The sequence below is a fragment of the Nelumbo nucifera genome, chromosome 2, assembly GCF_055504915.1.
Source record: "Nelumbo nucifera cultivar China Antique chromosome 2, China Antique-T2T, whole genome shotgun sequence".
Taxonomy (NCBI): Eukaryota; Viridiplantae; Streptophyta; class Magnoliopsida; order Proteales; family Nelumbonaceae; genus Nelumbo; species Nelumbo nucifera.
In genome coordinates, this window is record NC_142650.1 from 107,643,710 (window position 1) to 107,658,309 (window position 14,600).

General features: G+C 29.3%; 1 protein-coding gene across 5 annotated transcripts in view; it reads right to left on the reverse strand.

Annotated features, from left to right (window-relative positions):
• Positions 1-5,095: 5,095 nt before the first annotated feature.
• Positions 5,096-14,600, reverse strand: part of GR1 (protein gamma response 1) — a 30,018-nt gene continuing 20,513 nt past the window's right edge. For 4 of the 5 annotated variants that reach the window (XM_088898555.1, XM_088898554.1, XM_010267468.3 and 1 more), the window contains one exon: positions 5,096-5,378. In XM_088898555.1, coding sequence (XP_088754681.1) covers positions 5,288-5,378 — 91 coding nt within the window. In that variant the 3' untranslated portion in view covers positions 5,096-5,287. Of the gene's footprint in view, positions 5,379-9,522; positions 9,902-14,600 lie in introns of those variants that run through there. The other variant, XM_088898557.1, reaches the window with a different exon arrangement.

Consider the following 14,600-nt stretch of genomic DNA (forward strand, 5'->3'; position numbering starts at 1 on the left):
GAAATGGTCTTGTAACTCAGCCATTTCTTCATCTAAAAACTTTCCCATCACCTCATAAGTTGTAGGCCCCTTCAAACACTTTCTTACATTGGCTATTTCATCTATAATAACTTGATAATATGGGGAGTTTGTTACATTTGCAGGAATGTGATTGTACAATAAAAACATTGCAATTGCTCTTTTTATATTATGTTCAAAGCTTTTCTCATAGCACTCCTTAAGTATTCTCTATGTAACATCCCTATCTCTATATAAATATCCATCCATCTCTTCAATAGTTGGAGTGTCCCTACTTGATGACAATTTTTTAAAGGGATTTAGCTTTGAAAATACTCTTTTCATACTCAGTGTACGGAATAGTTTACTTTTACTCCTTGACAAAGATGCTTATGATGACTCACCACCCCCTAATACTCTGAATCTGCAAATACAGACTTAATTCTCTAAAATCGTTGTACTTGCTCCTCTTCCCACTGTGTAGCTCGTGATGCATGTCTTCCCATCCCATGTTATATGTTCTTTGTTCTACATCATCATCATCTATGTTAAAATATTGAGGCATTGATTCTATGTCCTCCTCTCCTTCATCATCATCATCTCTAAACCCCAATGTTCGTGTAATCATTTTTTTATCATTTTCTTGTTACTTTCACAACATCTCTTGTTCTTTGAGATGTTTTTGCATCGCCTTACAAATTTCTTGCGGGCATTTAGGGCAATTAACAACATTAGAATATCCTCTTACTAAGTGATGTTTCAAACGGGCCACACCACCATATTTCATAACTTGCTTACAAAAGTTGCATTTTGTATGGAATTCATTCCCATCAACTATAGTGTCATATTTCCAACCAATATCTTCTTCTTCCATTTTTTGGATGCCATGTCAAAAGATTAAATGGTCAAATTCTAGATCCCAACTCCCAAGTATTAGTGTGTCACATATTCACAGTGTTACACTATCATAATGCATATGCACAAAAATTAATTGGAATTTAGAAGCAACAGTTAATCATAAATTTAAGTATCTAAAAAGTAGTTAAATAAATTATATAATTTACAAATAAAAATCATTAATTACCAAATAACCAATTATCCATCATATATATGTATTTAATCACAAATATCCACCAAGAATCACATAAAAATTCAATTATTATATAAATTATCCAATTTTAAGTAGTAATGTGTTAGTAAACAAATGTTATCTAATCTTATTAAAAAATTAACAATTATGTAAATTTTGTAATTAGTTAATCAAACACTTTTTTATATCTTATTATCTTTTAAATAATTATTTATCTTTATTCAAATAATTATTTATCTTTATTCAAATAATTATTTTGCATGTTTTATTCTAATTTCTAAAAATTAAACAAATATTTTTTCTAAATGGCTTCATGGACATATATTATTTTTATTCTAAAATTAATAATTATTTTTCATGTTTCATTCTAAGAATTAAATAATTATTTATTTTTATTTATATAATTATTTTGCACATTTTATTCTAAAAATTAAATTAAAATTTGAAAAATTAAATATATAACAGAAAATTTGAATGGATTTATGGACATAATACATCAAATAATTATTTTGCATGTTTCTTTCTAAAAACTAAATAATTATTTTGCACATTTTATTTTAAAAATTAAATTAAAATTTGAAAAATTAAATATATAACAAAAAAATTGAATGGATTTATGGACATAATACATCAAATAATTATTTTACATGTTTCATTCTAAAAACTAAATAATTATTTATTTTTATTAAAATAATTTTTCGCACATTTTATTCTAAAAATTAAATTAAATTTTGAAAAATTAAATATATAACAGAAAAATTGAATGGATTTATGGAAATAATAGATCAAATAATTATTTTTGAATGTTTCATTCTAAAATTTAAATAATTATTTATTTTTTCAAATAATTATTTTGCATTTTTGTTCTAAAATTAAATTAAAATATGAAAAATTTTATATGTAACAGAAAAATTGAATGGATTTATGGACATAATAAATCAAATAATTAGTTTACATGTTTCATTCTAAAAACTAAATAATTATTTATTTTTACTCAAATAATTATTTTGCACATTTTATTCTAAAAATTAAATTAAATTTGAAAAATTAAATATATAACAGAGAAATTAAATGGATTTTTGGACAAAATCACGTAATAGATCATCCATATATTTACTGTAATCTGTAAATATTTATTATTAAAATTTATATCATAGCAAAAAAATTAGAGAAATAAATAAATATTTATAATCTAAAAATAAAAAATTAGAAAAAAAAAACAAACTAAATTTTTCATATGATAGATCAATCTTATGGAATTTTAGACCATGTTAGATCAATATTAGATGTACAACATACTCAAGTCTCAACATATAGGGTTAGATACTTTGATCACGTAAAATCGAAGAAATTATATATATATATATATATATATATATATTATTCCGAAAATTGAAATAAATATTAAAAAATCAATTATTTAGAAAAAATTCAATTGATCCATGGACATGGTAGATCATAAATAGATCTACAATATAATCAATTTCTTGAGGTAGATCACAAGAAAAAACTAATTTTTTTTTATCTTTTACTATTCTGGAATTTCTTTAAATATTGACAAAAATCTACATATAGCATCAAAATACATAGGATGTTTTGCACAAAAATAGTAGATCAACACACATAAATATGTTTTGAAGCATCCAAGCTAAAAAAACACAAAACGATTGGCTGAAACTGCAAAAAAAAATGAGAAAACATACCTATTTTCGCTCCTTTTTTAACAACCTTGAAAAAGTTGTTGGATCTTGCAAACTTGTAGATGTTTTGGCGGATTTTCAGTAGATTTGAGTCTCTAGTAATGGTATGAACGTTTCTGGAGAGTTTAGGGAAGAAAGAGGGCTTCTGAAATGGGTTTAAAAGCCCTTTTTCGAAGAGGGTTTTATTTGCATTTCCGCCACAATAAAATCATACTATATCGGTCGATACTCCATGATACATCTTCGATACAATGAATAGATATGACACATTCAATGTGGTACCATGTACCATGCCAGAACGATACGTATCAACCAATACGGGCCGATACTTAACAAAATTTTGAACCTTGATTTTAGCATCACCTTTAAATAGCTATATATAATTTGAGAAATACATAATATACATATTATATGTGTACGCATCCCACACCTATTTATTTTATAAAATGTCAGTTGGACTCAAAATAAACCCGACTTGAGACACCAAAAGCCCCAACCGAAGCCCAACCTGACTTTTAGGTAAAGCCTGAGTTTTCTACCCTAGGCTCAGCTTGGGGCCTGAGAACTCAACCAGTAGGGCTTTGGTTAGGTTCGTCCAAGTGTAGGGATAGTAATTTTTCTCGTCCCTGTCGGGCATCCTGCTTCCCCAACCCATTGGGTCAGAGATGGGGATGAGGAGTAAATTCCCTACCTTGCCCCAACTCCGATAAGGTTCTTTTACAAAATCCTTTTTATATTAAATAATTTATATATGATATATTTAAAATTAAAATTCAAAAAAGAAAAAACTAAAAAAATAGAAGGCGAAGGCATATCAGTTAAAGTACCAATACACAAACGCTATCAATTAAATAACAATGTATTTATTATTTACAAAGTATTTAAAAATATTATATAAATTGAATCTATCAAATCCATTAATCTAAATTTTATATAAAAAATAATTTTTAACTTCAAAATTTTATAAAAATAAAATATTAATAATGGAATAATTATTTTAGTAATTAAAATTTATGAATTTTCATATGACATGCATTTTCAAAATTTTAATAGATTTGATATATTTTAAGTTAAGATTATATATTTTTATAAATTACTAATTTATATTTTAATTTACATTTTATAATAACATATTTATTGTTTACAAAAATATAAATATTATTTATCAAACATTTAAGAATTAACTTTTAGCTGAATTTTTTTGTTAATGTTAAAAAATAAAAATAGAAAAATAGAAAAAAATGATATAATAGTTGGATATGCTTTATGCCTTACACTTCAATAGATTATAAAATAATATTAGCTTTATGCCTTGGGCTCTTGGTTGATGCATTATTAATAAAATTGTATAATATCTACATGTCCTGTTATATTAATTATAATATATTTCTTTATATATATATCTTTTAAATATACAATTCATATGTATTTATATATTATTTATAGTTGTTTTGACATTAAACTTAATGCTATTAATATATTTATGAAATCTGTGCACATTTTCTTAGCGTATCCAAACGTTTTCATGTTTTTTCGTTCATATCCATGCGCTTTGCAAGTATATCTGTATCCATATCCAAATTGTCCAATACAATATCGATACTTTGAATTATGGTATATATATATATATATATATATATATATATCAAAATATATTTAAAATATTTTTATATTTTAAAAATTCGTATTTTTAAGTAAATTTATTTTTTAAAAATAATTTTAATTTAACAACTTCAAGGATTTGAATCCCTAGCAGGGAATCCACCCCCATCAGGGATCAACGATGGATGGTCATTTTTATACCTGGTGGGGATCAGAGTTGGGAATAGATGTTTGTTTCAAAGTCAGGCGGGAGACAAGGAGCATTGTCCCTACTCTATTGCGATTCCTATCCAAATGCCAGTCCTATTTAAACGCCAAAAGAGTCTTACACATGGCAAATTAATTTAGAATTTAAAAAGAAATCTCCATTCTCTAAGTTCCTCTACACCTTGTATTGTATCCATGAAAAACTAAGTTTTACACTATAAGCTTAAATGAATGATTATTATTAGTTGTGGAAACAACCAAGGGAAATAGCTCTAATAAACTGTTGAGTTGAACATGTGACCAGTCCATTGGGTCCCCCATCTGATAGTCTAAATTGACCATAAGATCCTTCTACATGGCAAAAATAAATATCTTCAAATATGGAATGATCCTTCGTAGACCCAATTATGGCACCTTTTAATGTACGAAAATGTCTACTCAAAAATGATTGAGTGAGGAGAACTCAAATTTCTTTTCTGATTAGAGCAAGTTGTTGGGGGTACAGATGAAATATAAAATGATGTCCGACACCTAAATGGCATGAAATCGGCCAAACTGAACGATAAGTATCAAACTATCAATATAAGCAATGAGATCTATATCTCCCAAGTTCCATGTGGCAAATGTTATCCTGATAAGTTAACTTCACATGAGGGAAAAAAAAACTTGTGAGCTTTGTTTATTTGAATAATTAGAGCAAAAGATCGAGAGAATTCAAGTGATTCCATGTTTTGTTTATTTGAAGAATGTAGCTCCTGGAATTGGCCTTTCCTATTGCTCTACTGCAAAAGCAACAGTTTAAAAAAAAAAAAGTTTGAAGTCAAATTACAATCGTATATTGAATATTCATTAACAAATTAAACCAAAATTGATCAAAATATTATATATTGTCCAAATCGGATCAGATAGGAGTGGGTTCATATTCAATCCAATTGTAAACAGATCAAATTTGGATCATCCCAAGCACACCTAATATATATATGGGAAAATCTATGATGCGGAAAAGATATGGTATGAGAAGAGTTTTGATCAATCAAAACATATCCATGAATTTTGATAAATAACATCTAATTGGCTACCATATTTATGATTTTAGTTGATTGGTCAGAAATTTTTCAGATATCATATCTTTTCCATATCATAGTCGAATATATATATATATATATATATATATATATAGTAAAGTAATAAAATCAGGCCAAACTCCTTCCCAATCAAATACGTGGCAACCCTAATGTAAGACAACTGTCCTCCCAGTAATTTGCAAAATCAAGAACAATCTGAGTAGTGGCCTTCCGAATTTTATTAGAAAAAGTAGACATGTCAACAATCTGAGAAGTGGCCATTTAAGAACACAGCCCACCTCCATGCAAAGTCATATGTCATTCGAACTCTTTTTTACAAAAAGTGAGGAGTGGGAAGCTCCCACTCTATCGTTTCCTAAAAAAAAAGGAGAATATGCAACATTTCAATTTTCATCTCTGAACAATATGCAACTTCATCCAACCGAACTAGCCATCTTTCTGCACATTTTGAGAGGCTTGCATCTCTGAGAAGTCTGCAACTCAGAGAAATCTACAACCCAGAGAACTCTGCAACTTATACAAGTATGCAATTTAGAGAAGTTTGAACTTCAAGAATACTTCAATCGGTTGGTCTACTATATGCTCTATTTTTTTTAGTTTTTTAGTAGTTATTTAATGTTAAATCGGTTAGATCTGTTAAAGAGTTAGGGTTCAGTAAAATCAGTAAATTGGTTAACTCTGTTCACCGATGAATGTTATCACAACTGATTTGTGTTTTCACTTATTTTTTTATTTTTTTTCAAATTCTATTGTTATTTTCTTCTAATTTTCGAATATCTAATGCATTTATAAGTTCAAATGGGTAATAAATCACCGTTATTTGGCCTTTTGAAGTTTGCTGTATGGTTAGTATCGTCGCTCTGTCGAGCGAATAAAACCTTGGAGTCGGGTTAAGAAGATGTTATGCGGATCGGAACGGGTCGGGTCTGATCCAAACTAACACTTTAACTGTTCCTTAATAATGACCCTGGTATTTTGAGCCAGTTTAAGCCTTTAAGGTATTTAAACTGAGTCAACTCCCAACAATTGTGGCTTCTTAATTAAGGTATTTAAATCATTCAATTGTTGCTTATTACTTAAGGTATTTAATTAATTACTACTACTTAAATACACGTAATTAATTACTGATAATTAACAGCAATGAAATTAATGATAATTTTTAATTCGGATAGATAATTAATTACGTGTTGAAAACAAACCCGGTTTAATTAATTACTGATCATTAATAATGATTGTAATAATGCTAATCATTAATTTGGATTTAACCATTTAATGTTTATATTAATTCATAATTATAAAAGTAATGATAATTACTAATATAAGTATCAGTTATTAATTATTAATATATTTTAAAAATTACTCAATTTATTACGACTATCATTTTTATTATTAATTGTTTATAACAGCAATTTTAATATTATGATTAAAATATTATAAAAAATAGTATAACTACTATAATTAATTATTATTATATCAATATAACTTCATTATAATTAATACAAGTAACTATGGCTAGCTAATGTGAATTCATTGAATGAATATTACTATAATTACTATAATTAATTAATATTTATTTCTGTTAATAAATGCTGTTAAACGTAATTTATTACTTTTCATAATTAATTGCTGTTAATTATATTACTGTTAATTAATAAATATTTTATTTTTAATGTATTTACATTAATATAATTAAATACTGTAATAAATATTAGATGTATTTTTCATTATACTGTTAATTACATATTAAAATACTATAGTTATAATCACAACTCATTACAATTTAAAAATAATTTCTTTACAATTGAATTACTGTTAATTGTTGTTAATTAATACTATCTTAATATTTTATTACTGTTAAATTTAAAACCAATTTAAATATAATTACTGTTAATGCTTTTAATTACTGATAAAGGGTTTTCTGGTTGAACTCCTAATTAATCTGAATTAGTTACTGTTAAATACAGTAGTTATTTACTCTTAATTACTGTTAAATAATTCTGGGTTTTAATCAATATTGTTAATTATTTAAAAATACTATAATTATTAAATTTAATGTTAATTCCTGTTAATTATTAAATATAATATTATTTACTTAAAAATAATTACTGTTAATTAATAAATACATTAATTTAATTGTATTTATAGTAATTTATTAAATTATGGATAAAAATTATTATATTATTAATTATAATTACTGATATTAAATAATCTTCATTATATATCGATAGTGTTCGTAATTATAAATTGGTAATTGACAATATTAATGAATCTGAATATTAATAATAAAAATAAATATAATATTAAAATTACCTATTGTAATATCAATAATGGTAATAATAATATTTGAAAACAATAAATTAGCAAAAGTGTTTTTTTAATAAATTGACCAAAATTACTGAAAATATCAAAATTAATGTGAATGTTAGAAAAATAAATTTAATTTTACTGAAATAAATTTTCCAATGAAAGGCTATCAATAATTTTTAATTATGAAATTTATATTTATTAATATTTTAATTAAATATTAATTTTTCACTAATAGTTGACGAAAATAACTGAACAGATTAATATATACTTATTGCAAAAAAATTACTAAAGTTTGTTAATGGTTATTGAAATTACTTATTTTAATTAATGTCATGAGTAATTATTATTTTCAAATTTTAACATTTTCAGAAATTAATGTCATTAATTAATTACCAATTAATAAAACCAGAATAGGTTGATTTTAAATATTGTTTTGAAATCTGAAATTATTGAAAATAAAAAAATATATTAATATCAAAATACAAAAATAAATAAATAATTGTTGTGAGAATTCGTTAGAATAGTTCTAATAATTGGTGACATTAGTAATTTTAAGTTCTGAAAATTCTGATGATAATTGGTTTTAAATATTGTTTTGAAATCTGAAATTATTGAAAATAAAAATAATAATATCAAAATATAAAAATCAAAATAATTACTAAATATTTATTACCATTTCAAGTATACTTTGGAATATTTATTATATTTTAAAATAACTAATAATTGCTGAATATATTTATTATAAGTTATTATAACTAATATCAAAATCTAAAAATTCAATATAATTTTTAAAAATTTTGAATTACTGAAAATATTATTACTTTTCAATAATAGTTCTGAAAATATGTCTAAACTTTCAGTAATAAGTTTTATTAGTCTGTAATATTATAAATGTTGTTGAAATTTTACCCTTCAACAAATGATATAAGGGTTCACTTTTCCATTAAATCCCTTTGTCATCATATTAGATATTGGGATTTCCGTCCCACTAAAAATGTAAAAAACAAAAATATAATTGAAAAATGAAAAATACCATTTTCCTCTAACTCGCCATTCAAGGGTGATTTGGACATAAAAATTGTTATTCATGCTGAAATTTCAATAATTCTTTGTATGATGCATTGTTAATTTTTTAATTAAATGAAATTTTCTGCTAATTAAAAAATATTTATTGTTAGTAGAAATAGGATACTGCAAATGATGTTTATTTTCTTTCATTATGACAATTATTATTCTTTTTTATGTACTGTGATTTTATTATTTTTAATATATCTTTCATTAGACTATTTTATGTATAAAATATTCAACATTGTATATAAAGTTATTATTTCTGTAACGAAGACTAGGAATTTATATAACTAGCATTGTCAAATAGTTCAAAATTGAAAACTAATTCTCTTCAAAATTTATATATATATATATATATATATATATATATATATATATAACAAATAAGTCATTCACTGGTGAGAAAGAAAAACGTAGGAAGTCCTTTTCATGTTTATAACTAACAAATAAGAGTAATCCCTCCCCACTTCTTAGATGTGGAGTTATGCATTTCTTCCCATTCCCTTCACCATTCCTTTTCCTCATCTGATTCTTAAACCATTTTGTGGACCATGTGAAGTGAAATGTTGAACTTCTTATCAAGCCTCTGGCTTTGCAGATTCTTGGCTGTCTTTACTTCATCTGTTCCCCTAAAATAGTCCTCCCCCAGTCCTACCAACACGCTTTGGACCTCTCATACATATCCACATCGGATCACTGGTTCATGTTGCCAACTTGCCATTCCTCAACTTTCACTTTTGCAGGGGGGAAGGACTTCCTCGAGACAGTTGAGCTCCACTTCTTAGCCCCAAGTCCTTGACTACTAGGCTCTGAATGGACCATCATCTTTATATTTCTCTTATTTTCTAACAAATCAAACATAGCCTTAAGGATTCACTTTAAACCCCTACGTTTGTTCAAGAAAATTTGAAAAGAAACCGTTTTACTAATTATCAGGTTAATGGAATTTTCTGTAAGGCTCAGTTTGGAAGGAGTACAAATGCAAATATGTACAGTACAAATATATACAAAATAATGCAAAATGTAAGGTTTTGCACTCTACAAATTTGTATTTGTACTCCTCCCAAACTGAGCCTAAATAACTATATTTATTCATGAGCCAATTAGGGAAGAATGATATTAAGGCTGTAACATAACCCATTATGTGACCACTGATTGGAATTTTTGACTGCAAGGAATGTGCACCCAACTGCATGGCATAGACCATAGAAATGCGCTGTGAATTCTAGTTGCAAAGAAAAAAGGGAGTTGATTTGAAGAAATAAAATTTGGTTTAGTGAATTCTGGTTGTTGCCAAAAAATTCATTGACAGACACTTAGGAAGAGAAAATCTGATATGTACAGGTTAAACTTTAGAACCCATACAATCATGACAACAAGCAGAAGCATAGGGTAGTAGTGGGCTTGTTTCAACTTATAGATGTGAGCTCAAATATTCCTATTGCAATTTTTATGCTATAAAAATTATGGCTTGAAAAAAAATAATGAGAGAACAATGGCTAAAATTATAGGAGTTAATGATGTGAGAGAGAATGAGAAGAGTTGATGGTGTGATTTGAATGGAAAGAATTTAATGAGAGAGATGATGAGAGAGAAAGGCTTAAATAGAGAAGTTAATGAAATGAATTTGAATTTAAATTTGAACAATGTGGTATCAGCAGATACATTGTCCATTTCAGTCTGCTGAAATCTCCGTATCGGGCATATCATGTCATATCGGTAGGTCCCCCCGATATACCTGTTTACAAGTGCTTTTGGGAACCCATTGGAAAGGAAGAAAAAAAATAAAAGGCATGTGGTTCAAAGTGCCAATACACATGTGTATCGATACTTTGAACCAACATTTTAAAACACAGAGGCATGACACAAGGCATTCCACTACCTAGAGGTGTGAGGCATAGTTCAGAACATAAGAGGCGTAAGACTCCTGAACACAAGAGAGGAGGGGGGATGAAGAAGGAGGAAGAAGAAGAGGAAGAAAAATCTCATTTTTCTTTATTTTTAATAAAAATCTTTTATATTAAGAAGAATGAAGATGCATAGCACTACTTGAAAGGGGGGTCTTTCTTTCCCCTTATCTTCCCTTCCCTTTCCTTATCTTTCTTTTTCTCTTTTTTTTTCTTCTCTTTCTTTTTCTTCCCCTTCCCTTTCTTTTCCTTTCCTTTCCTTTATTCTCTTTTTTTTCTTTCTTTTTTCTTTTTTTTTTGTCTTTTTACATGAGGTGTGCATGAGGCGCATGAGGTGTACGCCTCTAGCACGCCTCATGAAAAAAACGTATGAGGCGTACGCCTCAAAGGTGTTAGCACCTCTGGCATACGCCTCAGGCCGTTTTGGGGGCGCCTCGCCTAGAGGCACGCCTCCAAGACGCCTCCCACACCTTTTAAAACACTGCTTTGAACCATCGTATCAGCCAACACAAACCCAAAACGGATGGATGATACAGGCAGCATATCAATCGATACTCTGGATACAGGTAGAGTGGAAAGGAGTTTCGGCCATTCCATCCATGCTGCATGCTAGTAATATGAAAAAACAATATGTATTGGCCAATACATATCCCTACTTTAAACAATGATTATAATAAATAAACCTGTATCCGTATCAATTCCTCTTATGGTTGAAGTTGCACAATTCTGTCTTATTGTCACACCTTTTGCCAAGATATCTTAGCACCTATCACCAAGAAACTTTCCAGTACATGTAATGGACAATGACAGTCCTAAAGCAGTGTGATGCACAAAAAAGGCTAGAGAAGAGTCAGTTGTAATAAGGGGGGGTGGAGATGAGTAGGGGTAATGGGATTCCCTGCAAGCAAAAACTCAGAACACACTCTGAAAGCATGGGCATCCAGCCGCACATTGGGATCATCTCCCAATGAATTTAGCCTACATATATGGGAGATATTCCCAATATGTGGTTGGATGGTATATGAACAGAGATTTTGCTTGCAGGAGATCTGGGATCTAAGTAGGGGTCCTACAAGTTTCAGATCTGGTGGTTAGATTTCTAGGGTAAAGGTAATTTGGGCAACTAACGAAAAAGAATATATTTGGAAAAACAAGTTGGTAGTTTGCTCACCACCAAAAAATGAGCAGGAAACTATATTCCAGCAGTGAAGCACTTTAGCGTAGGAAGAAAAACAGAAATATTTCTGTTAGAACATACAACAGAGAGATAAATCACTTTAGAAGAAGAAATCAAAGGGAAGACACACGTGCACACACACACAGAGACCCAGTCATAACCAGAATTCACTAAACAAGACTTTTGTTCATCAAACTAACTCTTCTAATTTTCAATTACAATGGCTCTATTTATAGAATTGACACGAGGGCTCACATCTCTCTTTAATGATTTTCCAGGTAATGATAAAAAAAAAGACTCCTCATTGCTTTAAAACTACAATAAACCAAAATATAATAAATAATAAGAGCACTAAAATATGCACTCTGCCTTCTAAAACAACTTTAAATACTTATTACTAATATTACTAGAACTAGACAAACGAAAGATAGCTCCAAAATAGAAACTTTCTAATCCCATCACAAAAGTACACCCTTTTACTCAAATAACCATAACTTCCCAAATAAATTGGATACACAAGATTTTAACATTGTTGTGCAGGTAATTGAGAAACCTATATAATGACGCACCAAATCAAGTCAATTGGACAAATTTAGATCCCTCAAACTTTGTGAGTCTATTAGAGTTGTGGTGGTCTCAATTTCATTTTGAAGGTTCAGCAAGCTTTATAGTTGGTAAGAAATTAAAATGCCTTAAGGAGAAGATAAAGGTTAGGAGGAAGCTGGTATTTAAGGAGTGGAGATAAGAAGGAAAGAGTGTGGATATCATAATGGAGGTGGATAAAGCTGAAGAGAATGGACAAATCTCATAGGAAGATAAAGGAGGTGAAGTGCCAAAGCGAACTTTGACAAACTTGCTTTCCAAGAGGAAATAAAATGCAGACAGGGGTCAAAATGCTTGTGGTCGAGGGAGGGTGATAAAAAATACAGATTTTTCAACAAAATGGCAAATGCTAGAAGACGAGAAAATCTAATAAAGAATCTGGTCATAGATGGGGAAGAGGTAGAGGATGAAGCAAGAATTAAAAGGCAGCAGAATGTTACTAAGGCTGTGTTAGAGTCGGCAACATAAGGGTAGTATGGTCATTTTCCTTTTATTAAAGATGAGTTGTCTATTTTGTCTGTGTTTAAGTTGTCTGTCCCATACTTCATGGGGGATGGAGTTGTTTTTGCATTCTAATGCAATTTGCAAAGACTATAAATATAAGATGGGTTGGCTGAGAGTGATTGACTTTCTTTTCTCTCTAGCCGAACCCTTTCTTTCTCTCCTCTCTTCTGTCTCTTCTTTCTTTCTTTCTTTCTTTCTTTCTTACTTCAGACCTAGGACTGAACTAGTGTTAATCGAATCATTCACACGGTATCAGAGCACTAGAAAATCATTCATAAACCAATTGGAGGTTCGATAAGAGGCCAAAAAAGAGTGGTCGTTTTTCCTACTAGGAGGTAACTATGCCTCCAGTTGCTGTGGTGGTGTTCGTCTCGGTGGTTTGCTAGAAACCCTCTAACCGATGACTCGAAGAGCGCTGGTTGTGGACAGGTGTGAACAGAACCCTATAGTTGACTGGATTTCGACTATGTGGAAATGCTGATTGATAGGTATGCATATGGACTGCTTTTCTCTTTGTTTACATCTGCATGTGTGCGACAGTGGTAGGTTTCTTTTATGGTGCTAAACCCTATGACAGCAGTAGGGTTTCTTGTAGTTGAATTCCTTCTTTTGTGGTGTGTGGTGACCTTTTATTTACAATAGCAACAACTGGAGAGGGTAGTGATAATAAAACTGGTTATGATTTCCCCCAATTACCTAAATGTACAAATGACCTCCATCAAATTAAATGGTGATAACTATGTGCCATGGGCTAAATTGGTGGAAGTGTTTCTGAGAGCCAAGAAGAAGGTAAAACATGTGAAGGAGGAAAAACCCTCTTCTAACTCTCAGAGGTATAGTGAGTGAGAACAAGAGGATACACAGGTTATGACTTGGTTGTAGAATAGCATGGAGCCTAAAATTAGTGTGAATTTTATGTTCTTGGATACAACTAAAGTGATTTGGGACCATGCTAAGAAACTTTATTCTGGCCAAGATAACACCACAAGAGTATACCAACTTTATCAGGAGTACTTTAACCTGAAGTAGGGAAATCAGAGTCTAGAGGAGTATTATGCAAGTACGAAAAAATCTTCCTAATGAGCTTAATGTGTATCACCCTTTGACTTCAGATGTTAAAATTCAGTAGCAACAACGGGAAAAGTTTGATGTGACAAGGTTTTTAATGGGATTGAAATCTGAATATGGGCCTGTTTTGGCACAAATATTAGGCTCATTCAGGTGCACATATTGTGGATTAAATGGGCATATTATCAATGTTTTAAAAAACGACCCGGAACCGGAACCGTTCTGGCCACTAGTTTCCGGGTCAATGATTCAACCGCCCGGGTCAACAAGTCATTGACCCATTCA